This window comes from Podarcis gaigeae, assembly GCF_964106915.1.
Source record: "Podarcis gaigeae genome assembly, chromosome: 6".
NCBI classification, from domain to species: Eukaryota; Metazoa; Chordata; class Lepidosauria; order Squamata; family Lacertidae; genus Podarcis; species Podarcis gaigeae.
Window position 1 is genome coordinate 48489074 of NC_139682.1, and position 13721 is coordinate 48502794.

A 13721-nucleotide genomic window follows, 5' to 3' on the forward strand; every position below is an offset into this window, starting at 1 on the left:
TGGGTTAAACCACAGAGCCTAGGACTTGCCAATCAGAATGTTGGTGGTTCGAATCCCCGCGATGGGCTGAGCTCCCATTGCTCGGTCCTTGCTCCTGCCAACCTAGCAGTTCGAAAGCACAAAGTGCAAGCAGACAAATAGGTACCGCTCTGGCAGGAAGGTATACGGCGTTTCTGTGCACTGCTCTGGTTCGCCAGAAGCGACTTAGTCATGCTGGCCACATGACCCGGAAGCTGTACGCCAGCTCCCTCAGCCAATAAAGCGAGATGAGTGCCGCAACCCCAGAGTTGGTCACGACTGGATCTAATGGTCAGGGGTCCCTTTACCTTTACCTTTAAAGCAACAAATAAATTAATAATACACTACAGTATTAGCAGGGCCAGCCCACCCATGAAACCACATGAGGCAATTGCCTTACGCAGCAGGATCCATGAGACATCAGATCCTTATGTTGATGTTACTTCCCCCCTTGTTCCTGATGTAGATCTCCCCTCACCCCTTTTTTCTGCGGTGGCGAGGGGAATGCCATTTTGGGGTCCAAGATGCCTTGGGCCGGCCCTGCTCTTAGGGAGGCACAATGCGCAACGACTGGCTGCAATCACCGAAGCTCAGGCTACGACCATTTCGCGGAGCCTTCCTCCAGGTGGCGCTGCAGCCCCCGCAAGCGAGACTCCTCCGCCAGATCCTTGCGCGAAGGCGTCGCGTGCCCGACCTGTGCGTGTGCGAGCGGCTCGCGGGCGACTCCGAGCGTGCGTGGTGACGTGTTGGGCCCCTTGGCCCCGCCCCTTGCTGAAGCGCGGCGGCCGCAGTCTTGGCGGTTGCAGAGGGAGGTCGCGGCGGAGCCGGTGAGAAGCAGCAGCTGCCTTCGGCCTCGGCGCCCGGACGCTTCCGCGCTCGCCCTCACGATGTCTTCTGTGCCGGACGCCGCCGCCGGCGACGAGCTGAAGCAGACGAAGGAGATGGAGGACGCCGAGAAGTACTCCTTCATGTCCACGCTCACCAAGGCGCCCAAGAAGGTGCGGGCCGGTGGCCGGAGGAGCGGGGAGCTCGGGGGGCGCTCGCGGGGCGGGGCGGCAGCGACGGGGCTCGGCGCCTCAGGGCCTCCGGAGCGAGAGGGGCCGGGGCTTGAGCCCCCCACCCCTGAAAGTCACGCCCTCTGAGCGGGGAAAAGCCTTTCCTTCCCCTTGACCCCTGACGCGCTTGCAGGTTCAACGGGCGCTCTGCACATGCCCAGGGGAACTCTTTTCTGCGTCGGCATTTCTCGTGTCTCGGCGCTGAGACCTGGCCCTGAAAACTGGTTCCGGGGCTTAAGGCATGTAGACGTGACCCCCTCCGGCAGGGAGCGGGGACTGGGAAATAGGGGGGAAACTCCAGGGAGAGGAGGAGATGTGGAGGAGTCTGGAGCTGTGGTTCAGCTGTGGCAGCTCTGGGCAGCTGTAAGAACTGGGAAGGAAGGTCCTTTAGGACACGGATCCTCAGCTTGGCAGGCCTGGGCGGTGTTCGTGCGAACACTTTTCTTTGCAGCTGAAAGGCTGGACCGTCTGCCTCGAAGGTCTCTATCCCCATGTCTGCCAGTGGAAAGCATTTCCGTCTAGCAGTCGCAGAGGAGATTGGACTCTGGTTTCCTCCATCCACCTGGCTAGCTAGGAACAGTGTGGAGCCCAGCATGCATATGTGATATCTGATTGCTGTCTGTCAAGACTGCCCCTGGGAACGAGGTGCTATGGATGCTGTGCAAGCTAAAAGTGGCCTGTAGCTTTTTCCATATCATTATGTCTCTCTCTCTCTTTCACAAGTCCTCAGTATATTCTTCCAGTATATTATCGGTCCTAGCATAGCAGTACAGGCTTAATCCAGGCAGTCTTGTGGGAGCTCCCACAAGAGTTATTGCTTGACTTGTGCGAATGTACCTTCAGATAGAGGCATGGTGTCTTGTGCTACCTGGAATATGCTCTCAACTTTTTGTTCGTCATTGAGAATGTCAATCCAGAGATCAGAAAACGCCTTTGTGCTATTCCTAAGTGCTGTTTAGTAGGAAGGGCTATTTTTGCTTTGTATTCCTACCTGGTTTAGGATTTTCAAAAACCATCTTCCTGCAGCCTCAGTGATTGTAACTGTTAGTAATCATTGCTGTTAGTGGAGCTGTAATTGTGAACTCTTCAGTTATGCATGGGCAGATATAGCCAGAATTCTCGGCTTAGATTTCCTGTGGGAAGGAAGTCCTTCTGGGCTGAACATTGCGTTCTCCCTAGCTTTGTGTTGCATGGCTTTGAACTTAAACCTGAATGGAGTATGGCGCAAAAGCTTTTCTTGGGAGAATGGGCATTTTCCTTTTGATGGCTGAACTGAAGCAGAATTAAACTTGTGAAGAAAGTTTATTTCCTTAAACTCACATTTGAAACCTTTTGTGAAACCTTTTGTACAGCCCAACCTTTCAATGACTAGCAGAAACATTTTGGTGCTAGCTGGAAGATCAAACTTCATGCTTAGCAGGTGCCCAAGGACCACGCCTATAACATTCCAGTTTGCTCCACCTGAATATAATGCAAAACCATTAGTTCCACCTTAGAAAGTGAAATTTGAGAAACTAGAGATGTTATTCCTTTTGGCTTTGGCAAATTCTAAGTTACAAAATAATCACAAGTGTGTTAATAAAAATATACATACATACTTATTTTGCTGTGCCCATGAACTCCAGCAGGAAGCATTCCTGTCCTCCAAAATCAACTGTCAGAAAAGGGATATGGTCACCTATTCCAGACACACATCATCTCTGATAATGTTTCTGTAATTTGTGTGGAGTTGGTGGTTGGGGTACCTATCAGGACTGTTTCTGTGACCTTGTACTTTTGATGATCCAAACATGGATGGAGAACTGCATATATTAGGTTGGCAGAGGGAGGACGACCTCAGGTGGCAGATGCTGGGGGGATGGTGTCAGCAGCCCTCCAGTTGTACCCTTTTGTTGGAGGACAAAGCTGTAGGTGCCACATGAACTTAACTACACCTTCTAAACTAACCTGCTATCCTCGGCTGTGGTGGATGATACTGTCCTGTCCCTAGCCAACCTGTTCAGTTTCTGTACATGAAATGAGGCTGGGGCAGGGGCCTTGCCCTTAAGGTAACTTGGGCCAGCCCTGGACACACGCTCTCTCTGATCTGAGATCTCAGATTATGGAAAAGACATCCAAACCTACCTCATGAGTGTTCCCCCATTAAAAAGTGCTGTGAAGGGGTTGGCATCAATGCTATACTAGGCATGGCCAAACTTGGCCCTCTAGATGTTTTTGGACTACAATTCCCATCATCCCTGACCACTGCTCATGTTAGCTAGGGATGATGGGAGTTGTAGTCCAAAAACATCTAGAGGGCCAAGTTTGGCCATGCCTGCGTATACGTTCTTTATCCAGCTATAGTTATGCCATTGGTATACACTATTACAGCCAGTTTGCTTATTTGAGTGTATTTAGTACTGCATTGTATTGTATTTAGTTGTATATGTGTGGCCTCAATATCCCATTGAAGTATAACGTGCTATGTTGTTGGTTCGAGTGGTTTAGAAGAACACTGCAGGGAAAGAAGTTCTCAAATTTCTGGTTGCAAATAGTTGCTCTTTAAAGTTGCTTTAACTTTAAGCCTGTATTTAACTCCAATGTCGTCATTTATGCTACTTATATGGGTCTCAAGAACAGTTTGATTGAAATGTTGCTTAGAGAAATATAGAATGTGCAGCTAATTTCTGAGACTCATAAATCAGAAAAGACTGTTAAATCTTGGTTGATCTGGACATAAATTAATGTTTTCAGCTACCGTTTATTCAAATCTTATCCGATATGTAATGTTAATAGTGGAGTTCCTGTTACACAGTTTCCTTATCAATGTTTTTAAATGTAACAGAAAGGAGGTTTAATTGGATCTGTGAATTTCTTTGCCCTCATCTATTCCCAGAAGCTTGTCTGTTTATTTAGGAAGGTGTACATAAGGTATCTTTTTAAGTTTAAGCATAGTTTATTTATATGCCATTTCCCCACTGTAAACATATGCCCAAAGTGGTCTGCAATTTGAAAACAGTTTATTAGAAAACATATCAGGAAAACTAAAAGCAGTTAATTAACCTGATAAGTTAGTGTTGCAGTAGAATAGTCTAGACTTAATTTTGACATTGCCCTGTATATATGTATTTACAGGCTAGTAATAATAGGACTAACCAGTGCTAGTAGTTATAGTCTTGCTACCCTCCCAAGGGGCCACAGCAGCCTGGCTTAATTACTGTTCAGAGTGGATGGGGCTGTGTTCCCCCCACCCCCACCAAATGGTTCAAAGTCAGCTTAGCCACCTCTCCTCCAGAGGACTCTGGCATCAGTAAAAGGGACTTACTGGGAGAGTATCAGTGATGTAACCCCTCTTGCCAAGCCTTCCAGGTGTTCCAGTTGCTAGCATTGCTCCTACTGTGATTGTTGTGACTATTGTGTGACCTGATTTGTGTCGATTGGCATCAGGATGGATTATTGCCCATACATTGTTAGCCTGCCCAGAGGATCAGTGATGACTACAGCTAGGATGTCGGATTGGTGGTATGGATGGCCCTTTCTTTATTTTCTAAAGACTCATTTAAGGGGGTTTGTCTGTTCAGGGAATGGCCGTTTCGTGGGTGCAATGCTCTGTAGTAGGCAAGAGTTTTTGCTTCTGACTCCTTTGAACTCTGCTTTTACGAATTTAAATGAGTGAAAACTAGTGCTCAAATTATATTTTGCTTTTCATAAAATAAATAAGCCAAGACTTACGGGTGCAGGCCACTTAAACTGCCAAGGGTGTAATTGAGAAGGCTTGTTTAGCCAATGGGCTAAGGCACACTTTTTATATTACAGCAGTTAGAATGCTAATAGTATAGTGCTGCAGCTTTACCATAGTGCAGCTTGAGTTCCTACATACAGACTGAGGAGATAGGGTAGTATCTTAGTCACTATAAGTCTACAGCAGAGTACAACAACACCCCCACCCCTATTAAAAGAGAGTTCCTGGGTTGCTGTGGATGCCACAAAGCTCCCTCATGGCTTCTTTGATAGATTCAAGAAGAATATTTCTTTCTGTCTCCTCTCTCCGTCTTCCTAACAGCTGGTCAAAGAAAGTAGAAGGTCAAGCATATTTTGCTCTTCCACCCATACCAAATATAGGATTGTTTCCTTTCATTGTACTGTCATATTCTAGCACTCCTATATAATCCGTTAAAATGCTTCAAGCTGTGGCCTATTCCCCCGCCTCAAAGCTCTTACCACCACAGTGCTAAAATCTCCCCTGGAGTCTTTGTGAAGTACATTCATATCATGAATAACTCCTTCAGATATTTACAAGTGGCTCATAGATCTTCTTAGTTGCATCAATATTAATCAATCCCTCTATGCGAATTTGTGTTTCGTTGTTTGCTTTTTAAAAAAACCAACCTTACCATCATCAGCCTGGATGGTAAGGTTGGTTAGCATCAGTTGGTTAGAGCATGGTGCTGATAAAGCTAAGGTTGTAAGTTTGATCTCTGTATGGGACAGCTGCATATTCCTTCATTGCAGGGGGTTGGACTAGATGATCCTCAGGGTCTCTTCCATCTCTACAACTCTGTAATTAGGACACAGGGTTGTGTTTTACTGTCTTACTCAGAGTAGACCCATTGAAGTTAATAAACCTAAGTTAGTCATGTCCATTAATTTAAGTAGGTCTAGCGTTGAATACTAATCACAGCTTTAAAAAAATGTTAATAGCATGTAATAAAAGAAAACAAAGAGAGGTTAGGAGTTATAAAAGAGAGATTAATGTTCAAAAACAGCTTTAAGTTTTAGTCACTCCTTGGATTCCCCCCCCCCAAATCGTGCCACTCATGTAGGTAGCAAACTGAGGCAAGTGGAGTCATGTACTCCCACTCTACAGAATCCCTTCCAGTGACAACATATTAACAAGTATAAAAAAGTGTTACTCTTCCTCTCTGCCCACTTCTTTTTTGTGCTTCTCAGCAATCAGTATTTCTGCTTCTCAGCTTCATTGCTCATTGTAGCTCCCTCCAGTATGTTCCTTATGCTTACATATACACATTGGACTGACACTTTCCGCATTGATGTGGGGTTTTTTTTTTGCTTTACAATTGTATACTGTCAATTTTGTAAATATACCTTTGGGTTTCAGAATCTTAGGTGAAAAAAATTAGCAGCAAGATTGCTATAGGCACAAAGATGGAAAGATACAGCCCTACCTACTATAAATGAATGGTTGATAAAATTATTGGACTTAACTGAGATGCCAAATTAATGTGTTTAATTAGAGAAAATCGTTATTGGCATTTATTAAGGATTGGAAACTTCTTATGCACTTTTTGCATGAAAGAGAAAATGAACTTATAATATCTGGATCTGAAGATTGAAAAAATTAGCTAATAGAAAATAGACTAGGTAAAGGGACTCTTGACCGTTAAGTCCAGTCATGGACAAATGTGGGGTTGTGGCACTCATCTCGCTTTAGTGACTGAGGGAGCCGGCATTTGTCCGCAGACAGCTTCTGGGTCATGTGGCCAGCATGACTAAGCCGCTTCTGGCGAACCAGAGCAGCGCACAGAAACACTATTTACCTTCCCGCCGGAGCGGTACCTATTTATCTACTTGCACTTTGACGTGCAGGAGTGGGGATTTGAACCGCCGACCTTATGATCAGCAAGCCCTAGGCTCTGTGGTTTAGACCACAGCGCTACCCGTGTCCCATAGAAAATAGACTACTTCAGTGTTAATGAGTGAATACTATATTTGTCTGCAGGACAGAGAACTGGAAGTCTTTTTCATTTTCTTTTCTTTCTCTTTGCCCCCTTTTCTTCTTTTTTCTTCTGTTTCTTTTAAGATTAGATTTTTAAAGCATTTCATTTATTATGGTGTATCATAAAATGTTAGTTTGTACTGGGTATGAACTTTTGTATATAATGGACAAGTATCAATAAAAAAGATAATAAAAAAAAAGAATTTTATATGCCGGTTAATTTACCCTAAATGGTATTTCTCTACTGCTATATGTGCACTACAACTGCAACAGAAAACTCAAACTAGTTTTCTTATTTTTCTTAAACGAACAATAAGAAATTAGAAAATGTACAGTTTGTTGTGCTGAATAATCAGGAATCAGAATGTGACAATGCATATTTGTATATTTCCCTGTTCCTTTCTATTTTTCTAGCATATGTTCCATACATGATTTGTCAAAGTCCCAATTCTGCAAAAATATTGCAGTTTGAATAAATTGCATTTATTTATTTTGCATAAATTTGCAGAATTCAAGCTCTGATATCTTCTCCACATTAATACAGAACATGGATATATTTTGTATAACACAGTCCACTTAACACAAGAAACTCCTTCCTTTTTCCTTCCCTGCATGAATGGATATGAAAAATCCTCTTTTTTTCAAATCTACATATGCCATCTTGAGAAACAGATAGATTTCCTCTTAACATGCAATAAACTTCTCCAGTTTTCATTGGTTCTTGACCAATAGCTTATTTATATCTTGACTAGAAGCAATATTCTCAGCCAAATTGCTTGGGAAAAGATTTTCCCCCGCCTTAGTTTGGCCAAACCCTATACAGTGGTACCTCAGGTTAAGAACTTAATTCGTTCTTAACCTGAGGTACGACTTTAGCTAATGGGGCCTCCCGCCGCCGTGCTGCCGCTGCATAATTTCTGTTCTCATCCTGAAGCAAAGTTCTTAACCTGAGGTACTATTTCTGGGTTGGCAGAGTCTGTAACCTGAAGCGTCTGTAACTTGAGGTACCACTGTATGCCCATTGTTTCCCAATCCTACATTGCCTTTTAATTATATCTAAGAAGTAGCTGTGCTAGTGTTGCCCATGAGATTGTTGCTCACCCCTGCAGACCCACATTGATTTCTGACCATTCATTTTCATTTTTGTTATGCATAGAAATTGTTGCCCCAAACGTCTTGCAGGGTGTATGGGTCTCTGGTTTTCCTGGTGCCAATCTCTCAGCACATTTTTTGTGTGTGTTCAACATTGTTTGGTTCTAAGCAGTGCTTTTTTTTCTTAAAAAATGTTTGGGGGTACTCTCATCTTGACTCAAGAAAAATCACCATTTTATAGTTCAAATTGGGAAAAATAAATACAGTGAATGGACAAAAGTACAAAGATTCACAAAATGTTTAGGAGTATGTGTCCCCCCAGAAAAAAACTACTGGTTCTGTGTCTTTCAGAATTGGCCAAAAGCTGCTGCTGACAGGGTTGTTCATCCTAGAAGATAGCTAGGCAACCTTTAGAAGTTGCATTGTAGAATACAGTGGTACCTTGGGTTACAAACACTTCAGGTTACAAACTCCACTAACCCGGAAGTAGTACCTTAGGTTGAGAACTTTGCCCAAGGATGAGAACGGAAATTGCGCACCAGCGGCGGCGGGAGGCCCCATTAGCGAAAGTGCACCTCAGGATAAGAACGGTTTTGGGTTAAGAACGGACCTCTGGGACGAATTGAGTTCATAAGCCGAGGTACCACTGTACATGGTACTTGCTTGCTGCTTAGTGCTAAAATGTTTGTAGTAATGCAAATAGTTGTTAGAAAGCGAAAGACCTACTATGCTCCCCTTTCAACTTCCTGATAGCACACCCTGGCATACGGTAGATAATCCAAGGACTTATACAGGTAGACAGATGTGCAGACTTAAAATGGACTTACTAGTGCTTGAGTTGATAATAGTCATTCATCATCCCTTAATAGAAGAAAGTTTTGTCATTCAGATTCTTTGGAGCAACTCTGATGGATTTCCCAAGAGTCTCATTATGATAAGTGCTTCAGTTGTTGATGAAATGATCAGCTCTAGAAATTCTCAAGTTTGCCTATCTCCTTCTCTTTGTTGTTGTGTGTCCTCATAGCAACAATGGAGATGTGATTATTTTGCCGGTTGTGAAGTCTGTGAAAGACATACTGGGGGATGCTGAAGGGCTGTAGATTTTGAAACAGGCTTATAAATTTATAAATTTCTCCCCCCCCCCCCCGTTTTGCATTATAGATTAGGTTATAATGCTTCCTTTGGGCTTATGATAATCATTTTTGGGGGTTCCAGTTTGTGTAAACTTAAAGATCCTTTCCTGATTTATTCTGAATATTGCTATGGTAACTGCCTCACAGAGTGTGGTTGGAACACAGCAATCTTGTTTATGCATATAGAAACTCTAGTTGTAAATTATTTGTGATCTATTCAGTAACCAAACAGGAACATGACAACAACAAAAATAAACTACTAGGTGTTCTTGGGATCCATTAGCTGAAAATAGTTTTGTCTGATTTGAGAGACCCCCTTACACTGGCAGTATACTCCTCAGGTGGATAATCTATTGTAAGCTTTAAGAATGTCACTTTTTTCCATTCCAGGTGAGAAATGTGTGGCATAAATGACTGATGCAGATGTGTGAGCAGAAGGGCTTGTAAAATATCGTAGTTGTAGTCATAGTAGTAGTATTGTTGCTGTTGTAGGTTAGCAATTTTGCAGTTATTTTCAAGGTTGCTTTCATTGAATGAATTTTTAAGAAGTTATATTTCAATTACTTGATTGAATTTTTGCTGATGCCTCATAAGTTGCTGAACTTCTTCTAAAGTCATTGCATATTATTTACCAAAAGTACTCGTTTATGTTTGAATCCATTAGTTCTTGGGGACATAGCAGCCTTCAGGGCTTACCAGCACTGAACTTGCTATCTTTGGCTGCCCTTTGTGCTGTTCCATTGTGAAGTTTCCTCAACCAGAGGCCAAGTAGCTTTAAATGTTTGTTTTAGTGAAACACTGAAAGGTTTGTCTGTAGTCTTGTAGCACAACTTAAAAACCTTTTCCTTAGGATGTACGCAGTTCAGCATGCTACTCAAAACTGTCCCTGATGGTGACAACATGAAAGTGATTTTGAAGGAATGACAGCACAAGGTTGACTTGTGGTCATACAACTTGCTTAAAATCTTAGCCAATCCTTTTTTTAAACAAAAGAATCTAGTGAGCAGCTTTTTAGAAAGGATATTTCCTGTTGACATGGTTCAAGTCTTAGAGCTCAGGAACTGCCTTTTCCCTTTCATAGTGAGCTAGTTGAACTATATTATGTGTTGTGATCAATACTGTGCCCTTGGTAACAGGCTTATTGCTGCTGCAGAATCTGTTCACTTTAGGCTTGTAACGGGGGGGGGGGGAATCAACTAGCTTGCCATGGATTGGGTATTCTAATCAAGTTGGAAGCATGGTGGTGTATGCTGAGAATCCAGGCGTGAGGGTGGGACAGGGTGCTCTATTTCCGCGTACAGGTGGATGATCTCGAGCTAAATATCTGGTACCATTGCTCTCCTGGCACTAGGGGTGGGAGGGCTGTCATTCATAGATATCAGAACTAAAGCATGGGAGTTTGTTGTTAGAAATGGGCATAACCAGACTTATTGTTGAATCATTGGGAATTCCTTCTTCATCTTCTTGCAAAATTCTTTATGTAATTTGAACCTGTATTCTGGAAGCTTTCATCTTCAGCCATTCATCCCACACACACAAGAATCCTGGTCAGAATTTTGTGCATTCTTTTCCAGCCCCACAGGGAGAGGATTAATTTGGATCCAGGCAAGCTCTAAATAAGAGGGTATTGCCAATTCTTATTAAAGTTGGATTGAATGACTGTATACATAACAAAGCATGACCTTCCTCTGTCTCGATGAAGCTAATTCTCCTGTGTTCTCATTGCTGCAGCTGTGTGGGCTGAATATTGCATTTTGCAATTAAGCTAGGGCATGATTGAAAATACTTTATAGCCTGTATGAGACCAACCAAAAATGCATTTTAGGGATTGGGTTTTGAAAAATTATTATTATTCATTAGATTTCTTACACTCACTTTACCATGAGGTCCTAGAATGATTTTTAAAAAGGTTATTAAAATTAGTTAAAACAGATTACAGTTGAGAGATTTAAAGTTGTGCTTGAATCCTGCTTGCTGGTTTTCCACAGGCATGTGGTTGGCCACTGTGAGAACAGGATGCTGGACTGGATGGGCCATTGGCATATAAAAATTAAGCATATGTTGACTAATTCTGTGCAGATATTTCCTTTCCCGACTATCTGATATGTATAAATATGACTGAATAGTTGCCACATTAGGCAATACATTAAAACCATACCATTTGCCACATTTTGCTGTAAGTTTCCTTGAATTTAAGCTGCCTAAGTATTTGCTGCAGGTTTTCAGTTCTTTTTTAGAATGGTTATATACTGTAGCAGACAGGGTTGAACCATTTTCTACAATGGCTCTAATGCAAATGTGCAAATCTGAAATGAAAGAATTAATTAATTAATTAACTCTTCCCTGGATGCTGAGAAGCAAGAGCAAAGGGGTATGGTGGAAGGTGACTTTCCTGTACATGTTCCCCTGGCAAACCTCCCCCCAAGTGTTGGGGACCCTACTGAATGGGGTGAGCTCTGGTGCAGAGAGGCTTAAGAAGGAAGGGGGAGTCACTGAAAATTGGCTGGAGGTTCGTTCCAGGAATGGAGTTTTGGCCATGAAATGTGCCTCAGCTCCTTGCATCCCAACTAACTCCCATGTGCCACCCTTAATGCAAAAGAGACAGGACAACCACCTCTCATAAACAGTTTGGCACCCTTTTGAAAAGAAGTGCCAAAAATCACCAAAAGGAGGAGGGAAGTGTCTCACAGTGGTGAAAATTTTTGCAAAATCTGCCTCCTCCATTTCAGCTCTCCTCTACTTTCAAACGTTTTGACTCTTCCATTTTTTGATTGAGCACAGCTTGTTGTGTCATCCAAAACCAACAAATGGTGGTTTAGAAGATCACAGAACATCCCTTCTGTCATTTTTATTTGGATTTGTTCATGAGGTCCATAACTTTTAGTATATGCTGAAAGGGGTAAGTTCCTCCAGTGTGCAGGAGTTGTGATCTTTTCAACCATAAAGGATGTTTTGCTTTGTGTTTGGTGCTCACCGAGTTTTTCTTAAACCTTGTTACCTGCTTTACAACCTGTGGCTGAATATATAACCTTCATTAAGATCTTTGCCAAGAAACAACTTTATATTTTCCTCATTTTAAAAGCAATTAGCTGGTTTTTATTTAAGACCTTGGGGTAATTGCTGTCCATGCATCAGTACACTTAATATTAGTATGTTAATTTATAATGTGGCCCAAGGGTTGGATATGCTGGAAATAATGGCAGTCTGGATCCCCTCTTGACTCTTCCAGGTAATCAATTGGTATGCACCTTTATTGTGTCCAAATGTATTTTGTGTTTGGCGCAAAATGACATGGCTGCCACTGCACCTTTAGAAAAATCAAAATGGCTTCCTACCCACCCGCCCTGTATCAAACACTGTCTTTATCAGTGTCCCATTCCTAAACTTGTTCCTGTTTGGTATTGCCCCTGCTTTTAAATGATGCTAGGCCAAAAAGAAAGAGCAAAATCATTGGCATGGATCGGAAATCATGACCTCCCCTTTTTTCTTGCAAACTATCAGGTACTGCAAAATGAACTATTATTAATATTAATTTCATTTCTATGCCGCTTTATATTGTTAAGGAAAAACCCCTCAAATGTAACTATTGATGTGTAAACTTTACTCTCAAAAGGGAAGGGGGTGATTTGGAACTCTGCTAAGTGAGTAGTCTGAAGAACTGAAATATAATTTCATGTTGAAGCTCTGCAACTGACACATCAAGATAGCTTAAATTCATTTGATGTTTAAGTTGACTAAGCTAGTGGTGCCATGTACCAAGCGTGATGGGGTGAGCTCCCATTGCTCTGTCGCAGCTCCTGCCAATCTAGTAGTTCGAAAGCATACCAGCACAAGTAGATAACTAGATACCACTGTGGTGGGAAGGTAAAGGGTGTTTCTATGCTCTCTGGCTTCCATCACGCCAGAAGCAGTTTAGTTATGCTGGCCACATAACCTGGAAAGCTGTCTGTCTGACAAACACTGGCTCCCTGAAGTGATTTGAGCGCCACACCCCATAGTCTAAGTTTGACTGGACTTAACTGTCCAGGCGTCCATATATATATATATATATATATATATACATACATATATATCTCCTGCCCTCCTCGGTCAGGGCCATGCTCAGGGCGGCTAATACCAAATATGAATTACAATAAAACGTAATAGAAAAACCAACCAACCAACAACAACAACAAACAAACAAACAGGAACAACAACCTAAAAATGAACTGTCACGGATAGGATAGGAGAATACCACTGTAAATTCATTCAAAGCCTTGAAAACTCCAGTTCTGGATTCTGCAGTCTTTCTGTTCCTAAGTGCTTCCCTTTTATAGGTAGCCTTTGGCATTTATTTTTTTTAAAAAGTGGGAGTTAATGAGTTGCAGAAACGATTCACCTTTGCCCAGCAGTATTTGTAAGGCTGTAATGTTCAGCTGCTGGACATGGGCAAATCAGCTTCTAAGTAGCCCTGCTAGAATTCTTGGCTGAAACTTATCAGTATTCTACCCTAATAAATTGCTGGTGTATTAACACAGTAACAGCACTGAAAGAATAAATGCAGCAACAGGAATTACTACTCCCATAGCAACTGTGCAACTCCCCCACTAATCATTACATTATCCTCTAGCGGCTCCCCTAGTAATCACATACAGAGCATGAGTCTTCTTCATGCTGCAGCACTGAAATTGCATTGCTCCCAATACTTTGCTTCCATTTTCAAGGGCC

The 13721-nt window shown here is 42.4% G+C and overlaps 1 protein-coding gene across 3 annotated transcripts in view; it reads left to right on the plus strand.

The window, feature by feature from the left end:
* Window positions 1-693: 693 nt before the first annotated feature.
* AHCYL1 (adenosylhomocysteinase like 1) overlaps window positions 694-13721 on the plus strand; it is a gene marked incomplete at its 3' end in the record, with an annotated part of 49570 nt that continues 36542 nt past the window's right edge. For 2 of the 3 annotated variants that reach the window (XR_014565798.1, XM_083745194.1), the window contains exon 1: window positions 781-1016. Coding sequence is in view for 2 of the 3 variants with exons in the window: in XM_083745194.1 (XP_083601320.1) it covers window positions 906-1016 (111 nt within the window). Of the gene's footprint in view, window positions 1017-13721 lie in introns of all 3 variants that reach the window. The other variant, XM_083745193.1, reaches the window with a different exon arrangement.